General features: G+C 32.2%; 1 protein-coding gene across 2 annotated transcripts in view; it reads right to left on the reverse strand.

The window, feature by feature from the left end:
* Positions 1–13,761, reverse strand: part of CDH18 (cadherin 18) — a 79,405-nt gene that overhangs the window by 32,648 nt on the left and 32,996 nt on the right. For both annotated transcript variants that reach the window (XM_019624316.1, XM_019624317.1), the window contains one exon: positions 8,581–8,702. In XM_019624316.1, coding sequence (XP_019479861.1) covers positions 8,581–8,702 — 122 coding nt within the window. The remainder of the gene's footprint in view (positions 1–8,580; positions 8,703–13,761) is intronic.

The following is a 13,761-nucleotide window of genomic DNA, read 5'->3' on the forward strand; positions in this document are numbered from 1 at the left end:
TTTTATTTATAATATAATCTCAGACAAGATCATAAATTTATTTGATAATAATACCAACTTTTGTTAGTTAAATGAGCTTAATCCTTGACTGTAAAATCTCTACTGACCTAGTTTACTTTTTTTATACAAAGTTGTGTTGTTAATATTTGGATGTGATGGGGGCAGAGTCTGGTTTTAGGTAATAAAATGTGTGTGTGTGTGTGTGTGTGTGTTTCTTTCTTTCTTTCTTTTTTTTTATGTATATTTTGTTTCCTAAATTTACTTCCAATGGGGGGAGGAGAAAACACACAGAGAGCGAAATGTCCATATGAATAAGATAGGATAGAAAGCATTCCTTTCATTTATTTTTTTAAAGTTCTAGATGCAGACACATCTTGATTATTTTGAATTGACTCTATTTTGGGGACTAACTTTAAATTTCATGCATGCATGATTTCCTTTTAAATATTTTTCCATGCAAGGTATTAAAAGATTTTTTTTTTCAGAACAGGAAAGTATATTAACTCAGAGAAATATATTGTTGCATTTTATATTGATACCTGACTTGACCTGAACTTTGCTGTTATATGTGGTATAAACCTCTGCTTTCATAAAAGACCCGGTCTCTTTGTCACAGCCACATGCTGTTATACTTATTTTCAAAGCATCCTTAATAGAAAGGTCTGTAATTCCAAAAGCAAGAGTCATAGGCTGGGCAATACAAATATGCTTCAGAAAACCTATTTCACAAATCACTATTTAAATAGAGTTCTCTATTCCAACTCTGCATCATAATACACAAGGTCTTTCCAGGAATGGTAAGGTTGAATAGGCCAAATATAAAGTTAAACAATGGAAAGTTTCAGACCATTTTTCCCTGTAATGGGTTAATCCTACAATTGACCACACAGATTGGCAATGATTTGTTTAAATATGAGTATGATAAACAATACTTGAAAACTGATGTTCTTATCCCCTCAATGAAAAGTCTCAATTTATTTTGGTGAAAGGTTGGAAACAAATGTTCAAGCAACATAAAGAATCCAATTATCTCCTAGTGACAGCTAAAATCATACAATATTAAAAGACTAATATTCCTAATTATGAATAGTTTTTAAAGGATAAAAAGAAGTAATTATGTAACTTAAAGTACACCAGAACTTAGGGGTGCTAAGTCTAGCGATTACTTTATGAAAACAGTAACAGTTCTATGAAGAAAAGAGAAATACTACATAAATGGTGAATGGGACCCACAAAAAAAGAAACTGCTTTTCACTGATTTAGCCCTCTCTAAAAAAAAATGGAATGGCTTTTCATAGGAGGAGAACAAGGTAAGCCATATTTAAAGGAATTTGATATTTATCTAGTCACATGCTCAAGAAAAATCTCAGGCTTGGAAGGGTCCTGAAACGCTGATCATTGAATTCATTTTAGAGATGAAGAAACCACTTGTCAGTGTCACAAAAAGCATTTCTTAGAAACGCTACAGAACTTAGGTGGCCAATGTAGGGGGTAAAAAGACGGCCCGAGCTAGCACCGTGATCTTGAGAGGACAGCACGGCCTAGAGAATGCCTGATGAATGTTCACATGAGCAAGAGGTAGACAATGTGAGAGGCCAACAGAAAAAGTCAAGGTCACAGGCCAATATGAAGAGCGTTCAATCCAGAAAACTGAAACTAGCATTTTAGATTTGGGTGTCGACATTCACATCAACAGGAGAAACATGAACTGATCCAAGAGCGAGGGCTGAGTATCACTTGCCCAAATTTTCAGTGGTTTCTCCTAACAGAGGTGGCTCTGGACTAGCAAGTGTACATTATTCCTAATACAAGATCACAGTTTATCCCTGATGTTTGCAAATTATTTTAAAGTAAGAATAAATAAATAAACGTATTTATTTATATTAATTTTTTAAAGAAATAAATTATCTTTCAAATATCTAAAAATGGCTAGTGCAATCATTAGCGTATGTTTGGATTTTTTTATTCTTTATATCATATTTCAAATTTTGAGTTTTCTGAATAACTTATGAACCAAAGAAACAGATCAAATGAAGGAAAGGACCTATGTTTACTAAAGGTTGCTGCTAGGTAGATCAGGTAACTGATACATTAAAAAGGTAACATTCAATTCTTGATAGTTTATTCTCGTAATATTAAATGCTATAGTGTTTAAGTTTTATCTCTAATTGTTTGTGATATAAACAAATATATCACAAACATTTATAACATTTATATTGACATTAGATTTAGAAAAAGTGTTAATTTCACTCACAAATCTACCAGTGTATAGCAGTATTATCAGTTATTATTATTATTAATGGATGTTGAACACTATAAAAAATGTTTGATTCACCTATCAAAATGAATTTAAAATTTTTCTCCTTTGCATTTTGAAGTACTAGCTTTGCTGGATTCTCTTTGGAAATATTTTATTTATTATATATTTATTTCTGTTTATGAGAGACTATCTGTAATTCAAACTATATCCTTGTCAGGTTTTGATATTAAACTTATGTTGTTATCAGAAAATGATATCTCCTTTTTTCTTTTTGATACAGTGTATTTTCATTATTATTCCATTTGAATATTTTCAATTTTTATTACTTCACTGATTTGGCTTATTTAGGAGTGCCTTTCTGCATTTCCAATGGGTTTCTTTTTCTAGTAATATTTTCGAATTAGTATCTAGTTTTATTTTGTTGTCACAGAGCAAAAAATTGAGACTTATTCTTTGCAAAGTGTTAAAACTTGCTTTGTGGTCCTACATAAAGTAAATTCATTGTCAATGTTTTCTGTAAATTTTGAACGAACGCATGCTTCTTAAGAAATTTCTGTGAAACGCACTTTTAATACTTTCAAAAAGAATATACTTATTTATTGTACCTAAAAATGAAGAAAAACACCTGAAATAGACACACATATGAGGTGTGATAAAAAAATTACGGTTTAAATTAAAAAAAAATACTACAGTAAAAGACACATTGCCATTAATCCCCCTCAAAATAATCGCCTTGCTTCAAACACATTTAGCCCATTGTTCCTTCCACTTTCTGAAGCAGTTCTGGAAGTCCTCTTTCGTGTTTTTAGTTGCACTGTCAGGGCTGCCTTGATGTCCTTAATCAGTTCAAAACATTTACTTTTCATGGTCATTTTACTTTGGGGAAGAGCCAGAAGTCGCACAGTGCCAGATCAGTGAATAAGGTGGATGAGGACACACTGTAATGTTCTTATTTGACAGAAATTGCCATACCAGAAGTGATGTGTGACATGGAGCGTTGTCACGATGGAGGGTGAATTAAAGACAATCATGAAAGAGGACTTCCAGAACTGCTTCAGAAAGTGGCAAGAAGGATGGGATAAGTGTGTTCGAAGCAAGGCGATTATTTTGAGGGAGATTAATGGCAATGTGTCTTTTACTGTAATAATTTTGTTTTAAACATTCACTGAATGGTTTCATCACACCTCGTATGTGTTGAACAGTAAAGTTTGTTTATTATGGTGTTCAATTTTCAGTATCCTTACTAAAATTTTAAGTGATTATTCTATCATTTTCTGGCAAAAGCATATATAGAACTTCCAATACAAGAGTGGGCTTGTCTATTTTTCTTTATATTTCCATCTATTTTTGCTTTGTGCATTTTGAGACGATGTTAATAAGTACATGTAAATTTAAAATTGTAAATTCTACCTGGCATGCTGTTTTTTACCACAGTTCATGGGCCTGTTTAGAGCTAGTAATGTTCCCTTTGATAAAGTTTCTATGTGACTGTAGTTGGGTGACTTTATGTAGATTAATTATTTAAGTAATTGTTTGGTATAGTTTTTCCAAATGTTTCTTTCAAACTTTTTTTAAAATTATATTTGTGATATGCCTCTTATAAACATTTAATTGACTAATTTTTAAATTTATTTTGACAATAGGCTTCTTTCAATTTCAGTATTTAGGTTATTTTAACATAAATATTAATATGTACTTCTTTAAATTTACATTCTTTTTATTCCCTTGCTATTTTACCACTTTTTATATTTACTTTTATATTATTTATTGATTTAAAAAAATACTGTGGCCTCTACCTAGATAATAAAATTTTATGTGCTCAAATTTTTATCTGTTATTATGCCTATTTTGTGTTGCTAGAAAAAACTATCTCAAAAGCAAATGCATAACTTTGTCATTCTAATTTTAAACTTTAAAACTTCATACAGCTTTCTGGATTATTTTGGAACTATTGATTATAAATTTCATATGTTACCAGGATTATATTTTAGTTTGAAATGTGCAGTCTAGAATCCTTGATGGTAGGTCCTATATAAAACATTTTTTATTCCCTTTGTTTTTGTGCCATAAATGATAATACAGTAGGATAAAAATCACACACAATAATTTTGTGTAAATTATTTTAAAGTAAAAGAATATTTTGATAACACACAATTAAAGTAAGCAAATTAAAGAAATAGAACTTTAAACCCCAACTTCTTTAGGATTAAGTGGTACTTTTTTATTTTATAAATTTTATTAATAGAATACTAATGTAATGTTATTAAATTTATTTTATAAAAATAAATTTTCTTTATAGTGAATTATACATTTTCAATTCTGGTGACTAAGTGAATTACAAACCAGAATACTATTGCCAAAGGTTTCTACTTTAGCTGATAATTAACAAAAGTCATTTGTCAGTAAATACATCTGAATGTCTGTAAGTGACCAATGTGCTACTATTGGGTTGTCAGAAAAGTCATGACGCATTTCTGCAAAAAAAAATCATAGAAAAAATACATCATGACTTTTCTGACAACCCAATATTTAAATATTCAATGTCATTTAAATTTCAAAAAAAATTTTTGTCCTATAACAATGCAGTCATTAAGAGGCAATGCTAATTTAAGGCCTGATAATCAGTACTTGGATTCCAATTTTTATTAGCTAATTAGTTGCATGGTCTTGTATAAGTTTCATTAAACTAAAGATTGCATCATGTATTCTTAAGACATTGAATCTATTATAAATTAAGAGTTTATCTAAGTCCCAAAAATTAAAGTTCTAATATTTTAACTTCATTTGTCTCCTTCCTTACTTATGATCTCCCAATGCCATGTCAGCTCATGTCTTTTGCCAATTTTTAAATTGGATTTTTTTTTCTTTTTTGATGTTGAGAATTGAGTATTCTTTTTTATATTCTTGATATTAATCTTTTATTTGATATATGATTTGAGTTTGCAAACACCTTCTCCCACTTTGTGGTTTGTCTTCTTATCTCCTTAAGAGGGTCTTTCATAAAGCAAAAATATTTGTTTTTGATCAAGTTTAATTTACTATTTTTTTTATGGACCATGCTTTTCATGTCAAAAAGTGGTTTTTTTTGTTGCTATTTTAATCATCTGATTTTAGTTCTGTAATTTTATTTCAAGGCATCTAGGTGAAGTCATCTTTTGTATTCAGTCACTTTGTTTTTTGTTTTTGTATTTTCCATGATTCTTAAATATCTGACTTGATGCTTACCATCAGTAGGAAAAAAAAATAATCAAACATGATCTCCTCAAATATTACTGCTGCCAAATTCTCTTCTCTAATACCCTTTGAGAATTGAATAACTTGTATGTTAGACTGTCATCTTCCATGTGCCTTTCATATTTGTATTTATACTTTCTATTTGTTTTTCCATGTTTCAATTTTATTCTGACCTATTGTCCAATTCACTTATTTTCTCTTTAGCTATATCTAATCTGCTATCACTACAAAGAATTGATATCCCATATTCAGTTGCTGTATTTTTAATAATCTAAAGTTTTTATTTGAATTATTAACATGTTTTTTCATCAATTGTACTGTGGGAAAGATGTTAAGAAAATTAGTCTTCATTGGTTAATGTTAACTTTGTTGGCTTTTTGTTCTATCACATGAGAGAATGCAGATGGGGTGACAGTTAGCTTAGGGTTAAGACAATTGTTGGTTAGGGGTTGAGAGAATTTCCCCTTGTCTCATTCCCAGCACGGGGGATATGAGATGATGTTGCTTTCGGTCTGTTTCGCCAGCATCAGCAGATGAAGTGAAGAAGCAGCTATGTTCTATCAGGATGACGTGACAGGCACATTGCCAAGCTTTGGAAGGCTTTGGACAGATGGTCCCAGGTGAGAACAATAGGTATTTTTTTCATTAGCTGGATAGGCGACATTCTTATCATTAACTGCTGAACCCTCTGAGAACTGAGAGGGGAGGCAGGAACAAAAACTTGGCTCTGGGGTGCATCTAAAGGATGTATAAGACAGACCTCAGGTGGCATTATTATAATTATTTTTTGCTGTTGGATTGTTGTTTCAGGAGATTTACTGTTTCAGGACTGCTTTTCAGGATTGGATTATTTCAGAATAAGAGACTGAAACTTGCCTCAATGGACAATAGAGAGTTCTTTTGTTGGTGAGTTGTCATCATTCTAGCATTGGCACTGGGAGCTTGTATGCAGCTTGCAGCTTGCAGCTTGCAGCCACAGGAGATGCTCTGACTTCCAGCCGTGGACCTGGTGAGGTCTGGCTGGGTCCCGACCTCTCCAGTGTGGCTTCCTCATGGTTTTGGTGAGCTTTTGGCATATGCTGTTATTAGTTAACATCTAATAGAATTTGCTACTCCATTTGGATGTTCCTTATTGATTTCATTTGTGTATTTAGCCAAATTGATTGTATAGCCTAGTTTTAACTGTCTTCCCCTTTTGTAATTGCCTTTCTTTGGATGGTCTTGATTGTCTTTGTCTTTTGCTATGGTATACTGCTAATTCAATTGATTGGATATTGCAAACATTGCTAAATAAATTGATTAAATATTGCTAAATAAATCAATTAGTTCCCCTGCTAGTCTGTGCTTCCTCCCTTCTTTTTCTGCACTCCTCATTACACGTACTTATGTAATGTAATTTAAGAAAATAATTTTGGGATGTCTGCATCCATTTCTGACACATCTGAAAGAGGATTTGGTAAGTAAACTATTAACTATCTGTACCATAAAATTCTTTACTGTGTTAAAAATGGTGATATAGGAAAATTCTTAAGTACCTGAAGGGATTATCTTAACATGTTGTTAAGAGAATAAAACATATAACCTGTAAGTACTTAAATATATAATTTTCATCAACTTTTCCCTTATTCATGTTTTCTATTTTTCTTGTGGACAATGAACATGAGAAAATTTTATGTAAAAAACAGTCCTCCATTTATATACACATAAATACCTCCCCTAGATGTATTTAAAACACATAAGCAATTATTACACTAGCAAGCCACTATTGATTATTTCTCATACACAAATATACAAGACAAATTTTCTTAGGATTATAATGTCATCACAAGCTTCAAAATGATTTAAAGTGATTTTGGATAATATTAATGTCTTCTTTCTGGTTTAGCAGACAGTGAAAGGGACTGTCTGACTTAGCTGGACCTAGACCATTTTTATATCTCGAGGATCATCTGTGACAGACAGACATTGAGGTAGAAAGCGTGACTTGGCGTAAGCACTTCCTCTTCAGTGTGGATGTAACCTGTGTCTTGCTGCTGATGATCGATAGAACATGGCAAAACTATTGATACATCATGCACCTGATTGCATTACAATTCTTTGCTAGCTCACTTACCAGAGAGACACTTCTTACTTGTTTGGTGAAGTCCACATTGGGAAAACCCATATGGTAAGAAACTGTGGGTGGCATCTCAGAACTATGGGGATCTTTGAAGGGCTGAGGAAGCACCTAAAGCTCTCAGAGCTACAGCTGAAACTAAAGGAATGCTGCCCACAATCGTGTGAGCTCGGAAGTGATCCCAAGCCCCAGTTAAGAACCCAGCCCCGAATGATATCTTGAGTTTTCGGAGACCTCTGTAAAGACACAGCTAAGCCATGAACTATGGAAACTGCAAGATGGTAAGTGTCTTTTTAACCTACTCAATTTGTGTAATTTGCTATACAGCAAAGAGAAATGCACTTCCCCTTCCAACTGCCCTCTTGTTCTTTGTGCCTAAGCCGCACAGACCTTCCTTCAGACTTTCCTTGCTCCTTCAACTAGCTGCCTTGACACACCGAGACTCATGTCTCATTTTCGAGCTTTTCTCTCCTCCCTTCACTCTCCCCACTGCCTTAATGCAAATGCACTCCTCACATTATTAAAACTTAATCATCTTTTAGTATTAGTATCCCTCAGTCATTACTCAGGTCACTCCCTCAGGCCCTCCAAAATAGATGAACCAGTCTCTTCTCCCCAATCTAGGCTGAAAGTTCCATTCGGACAGGAAAGTTCACTGTTTCCTCCTTATTTACTATAGGGCTTCACACAAAACATTCAATATAATTTTATTGGTATGATGAATGCATGCATGGCTGAGTTAGTTTCTGAATTACATTTGGGATCTGAAAAGAATTTATTTTCCATGGTTGTCAAAAAAAGTCTATTTGGTACTGAAAATAAAGCTTCATAAAATTATTTTTACTGAGAACAAAAATAGCACTGGGGGATTTTGAGGGTAATGTCTAAGAATAATAGAAATAAAAGCTGCCTGTTTGTGTTTTTGTTTTTGTTTCCCATTCAAATAAGAGGAAGACAACAATTAACTTACCTGGCCAGGCTTAGAACTTTCACAGACAACAATATCATATTCCCTGGCAAGTTGGGGTGGATTGTCATTGACATCCAGAACTCTAATGCCCACTGTGACATGGCTCCGCAAACCAGGGTTGTCTGCAAAAGACACAGGATGTATTCAGTATTTCCATGCACACTTTAGAGGCTTGGTTTAAAACAAATCTCCGTAATACTACAGCTTGTTACTAGCTCCATATGCTACAGCAGGACTTTTGGCAAAAGACAACTTTATGAAGGCAATCTTTGCTAAACTCATTAGCTTACAGAAAAATGAAAAATGAACACCAAGGCATGACATGAATGCTAAAATGATATTTTCGTCATATCAAGGAAATTACATGTTATTCAGGAACTGGAGTGGGAGAAAGTTGTCAGATTTCATTGTGTGCTGTCAGAGTCTAAGGGATGAACAATTGGTGGCATCATTAATCTAAGAAAAGCACAGTGGTTGGTAAAATACAATCACATAATCTTTAAAAAGTTCAAGGTTTCAAATCTAAATAAACTTGGAGAAAATGAAAAGTAAAATTCTTTACACAAGGATCATTTCCTTCTTATGGGAGAATATATGCAGCGTGTGATATCAAGTAACACTTAGGGAAAATAAAGAATAATTTAAAATGGAACTTAGCATGGAATCCACACATAATTGGTAGATATCAGAATATTATACCTAATACTTTAAAATATTTTAAACTCAATCTTCCTATATTATAAGTAAATTTATTAATTCTGAGATATAACAAAAAGACAAATGGTTGGTTTATTTTACACATTAAAGCTATAAGTTCAGAGTTCATATGGGAAATTTAGATCTCTTATTGCTGTTGTTCCTGTCGCTATCTAAATAAATCCAAAATTAAAAGAACAGACTAATACAGAAATAGAGCCTAGTAAAAAAGACAAAATCAACACAAATTTATTAATTGATCAAAGCAGAACATAAGATGGCAAAAACTAACCATATTAAGAAAAAAGGTGTGTAAATACATATACAGAAGATACTGAAAATAGTAAGAAAGTTGATGGATTAAAAAGTCATAGGTGGCTCTAAAAGAAATGGAAAACCTGAGTAGTACTACAACTAAAGAAAATCAATATTTAAGTTAAAAAATTATATTTCCAAAATCAGGCCCAGATGATTTTACTTAAAAAGCTAATTTCATTCTTATGCATCCTTTCCCCAGAAAACAGAGGAAGGAGAAAATACTTTACAACTTGTTTTCTGTGCTCTGTAAAACTTTTATATCAATATCAGGCACTCCCTCTTATGAAAGATATTATGTATTAATAGCCTAAAACAATAATAGCAAACTCAATCCACTGATGCGTAAAATAACCTATCTTCATCAATTCAGTTCCAGAAATGCTCATTTAGTTCAGCATTAAAGGAAGGAAGAAAGGAGGGAAAGAAGGAAAGAAACCTAGAATTAAATCTAACACAGTAGGTGAAGGGGTTATATGTAGAACACTATTGAATTTCAGCAAAGAAGATCTGAAGAAATTGAGCTGTATCACCTATATGATTAGAAGACAAAATATCATAAATAAGGCCAGCCTCCCCAAATTGATGAGTATGTTCAATGTAATCTAATACAAATCCAATGAGAATTGTTCAAGGAAATTGAAAGCTAATTCTAAGATTTATAAATACAAAGATTATCCAGATTTGTATGAAGAAGCATAAAAAAGGATACTTCCTTTACCATTTATCAAGTCTCGTTATATGCTGTTAGAATTTAAGACAATGTGACAGTGTCAAAGGGACAGACAAGCAGAAAACAGAGCCAGTGACAGATCCACTATGTATGAAAATTTATTTAATGGTAAGGATGCTACTGCAGATCAGTGGGGAAAGTACGGATTGATCAAGAAATGGCTTCAGTAAAACTTGTTATCTATTCTACATCATCATCATCATTCATAAAATGGGTCACACATTACACTATACACAAATATACATTTGAAATAATTAAAGACTTAAATAGCTGAGGCAAAACTATACATATGTTGGAAAAATATTAATATAATATATTAAGGTATATGAAGATTTCAAAACACAAAGGAAGCATTGATAAATTTGGTTATTTTCAAATACGACTCTTTTAGTTCTTCCAAATATGTCACAAAGAGGGGAAAATATGTCACAAAATGAGTGAAGATATTTGCTGACAAGGGATCTGTATCTGTAATATATAACACAATATATTAAATCAAAAGAAAAACAATTCTGAGCACAATATAATAATGGGTAAAATTAATAAATAAATATTAATAAATTTAAAAAAATAATAATAAATATTTAACAGAAAAAGTAATATAAATGGCAAATTAAAAAAGTTTTCAATACCATTAGTATTTACAGAAATGCAAGTTAATCTAAATAAGTTACCATTTAACACCAACCAGATTGATACAATATTAAGAAGTTTGACAAGATTTCTCCAAATATTAGATCTGATAGAGATCAATGGGGGTGCTTACAAATTAAGTAATCCACATGTGTTTCCTTCCTTCCTTGCACAGTTCTATATTCTCATGCCCAAGATCTAGCAATTTCTCTAGCTTATACCTTCAGGAAAACTCTCGAACACATGTACTACTAGTACAATTAATAAAAACAACAGAAAAATACAAATGTCCAACAATGGCTGAATAAATACAATGACTGTGGTATATTTATACCACAATGAAAATAATTGAATAACAACATAACCATAATGTAGATCAATTTTAGAAAGAAAATGTTGACATGTATTTTTTAGAAATGTCTCAGAAGACAATATTCAAGTATAGTAAATTTTGTAAAGATGAAAAACAAACAACATGCAAAACTAAATAATTTATGGCAAGACCTGAATAATATATTATTGAGGATAATGTTCTCAGTAACACTTCCTTTAAGTATAGCAATGTTTAAAATTTGTTAATTAAGCTTTGCAATATCTTCTATATACTGAATACTACGTTAAATATACAGAAAAAAGCTATACATACAAATACATTAAATATACAGAAAACATTATAAAATATTGAATAAAAGTTATAAAAATACTGCACTATTTTAACATACTGAAAAATGCATAAAACATCTTGAAAGTAATATTTTCTGTTAATAGCATCACTTATAATAATTAATATTGACATTGATTACTATTTTTGCTTACGTAGAATGAAAGACAATGTGATGCCTATATATTATGTTAAACAAATTTACATGGAAAATATATTCATTGTATTAAAATTAGTTAAATGCTGACTTATTTGCCTATTTATGAAATAATGATTTCTCAAGCTAATAGTGACCTTACTTGATATTTTTATACTATTTTAATACCAAAAGAAAATCTTTAGTCTTAATTCCCATCTTGCAAATTAAAAAACGATATTGACACAGTTTAAAGAGCTTATCTTGACAAAGCCAGAATTATGATTAACTTCTCATGCCTTACTATTGTTACTATATAAATATTATCTCTTCTATTTCAGCCATTGTACTTGGTTTTTTTCATGTATTCTTATATTTCTAAACCAGGTATTTACCCATCTTTCAAGGGCAGTCAAAGGCAATCTATTCTAGAAATCTGAGGCAAGAAGACTTTTATTAGCTCTAATCGTTGGTATCAGCAGCCTTAACTGTCCCTGAGTCAGTAGCTCTCTGCTCCTTTTCTGAGCAAGCATGTCTGGAAGCAACACTAGTGTATCAGGACACAAATTGTTTTATGGGAGGGGATTCTGGAAAGACTACATCTTTAGGAACGACAGGAAAAAAAGAACAACTAGGTACCTGACTGTTTCAACCATCACCTCTTCACCGTCCCACCTCTGTCTTACTCAGGCTGCCTTCTGGAACTGGTGTGGCCTTGCTTAGTGGCGTCGCTGGTGCAAACTGAAATAGCTGCTATGTACTCACAGTAGGATGATGTATAAAAACTGTAGCTTTCATTCAGATGATTAGAGCTGAACACCCACTATAGCTTTACAGACACTGCAAAGTATCCTAACTGTATGCATTCTAGTATTTTCTGCTCAATAATAAAACTAGGTAAATCTGTATTAGTGAATTGGCAAGTTCCTTTGGGTTTCTATTTATGGTTTATCATAGTTCTTGGGCTGATATTTTACCCATTGAATGGCAATCACTTTACCTATAAAATGTGAACATATTCATGTGTGTGAGAAGCATTTTGCTATGGCAAAAATTGGACAATGTCCCTGAAATACTTAATGCAACATTGCTGTAATTGTTATGATTGTTTTTATTTTCATGCTTCATTTCTAGGAAATCAGTTTTCAGTCCTTTTAATGGCAAAGTAAATAAAATAAAATGGAATCAGACAGGCTTTTGTATAAGCCCCTTTCCAGAACTCTTTTGGAACATGAATTTTGGAAAGTCACTTGTTGTTTCTATGCCTTTAATTACTTAATCTGTAAGGTGGCGTACAAATTATTTCACTTGCCAAACTGTGTTTTTGAGAAACAATTAAGAAAGCTCTGTAAGCTCTAAAAACTGAGTCTGGGAGAAAGCAACACGCACATTTTAATCCGTTCTGAAAATAAAAACAAGGCAGAAACCAAACAAAATCCATGTCACGCTGACAATCCTATACATGCAATTCCCAGCACAAACTCTACTATATAAATATCATCCATGTTTTATGCAATAGCAATGTAACAAGCGCTCACATCGGTAGAGTGTCCCCTATGGGGATGGGATGCAGAGAAAGGGTATTCCAGTGCAGACACAAGCTTGATGATACAATATTTAAAGGGTTCTCTGCACTCGAGGAGAAAACCGTTTTATCCAGAGAGTTCATTTGAAATGTCTGATGTGTGCCTGCCACTGTGATGTGCTCTAGAGAACATAGAACGATGAAATATGCCACTCCTCTAGGTTTCCCACTAGCGATATAAAATGGAGAAAACAAACTCTATATTAAGACTTTTTTCAATTTTTTTTAATTGAGACTTACATGTTTAATTTAATTTAACCCCAAAGCTCTTATTATTATAAATGTGTGCCATCCTAAAAATCTAAATCATGTTCATTAGTTTAGTATGGATTTCTACAGAATTGTAATTTAAATATTCATATTCTAATGTTGGTATTAAATACTTGTCAGCTATGTACATAGATTAGTGTAAATTTTATTGT

Source organism: Hipposideros armiger, unplaced genomic scaffold (genome assembly GCF_001890085.2).
Source record: "Hipposideros armiger isolate ML-2016 unplaced genomic scaffold, ASM189008v1 scaffold_583, whole genome shotgun sequence".
Lineage (NCBI taxonomy): Eukaryota > Metazoa > Chordata > Mammalia > Chiroptera > Hipposideridae > Hipposideros > Hipposideros armiger.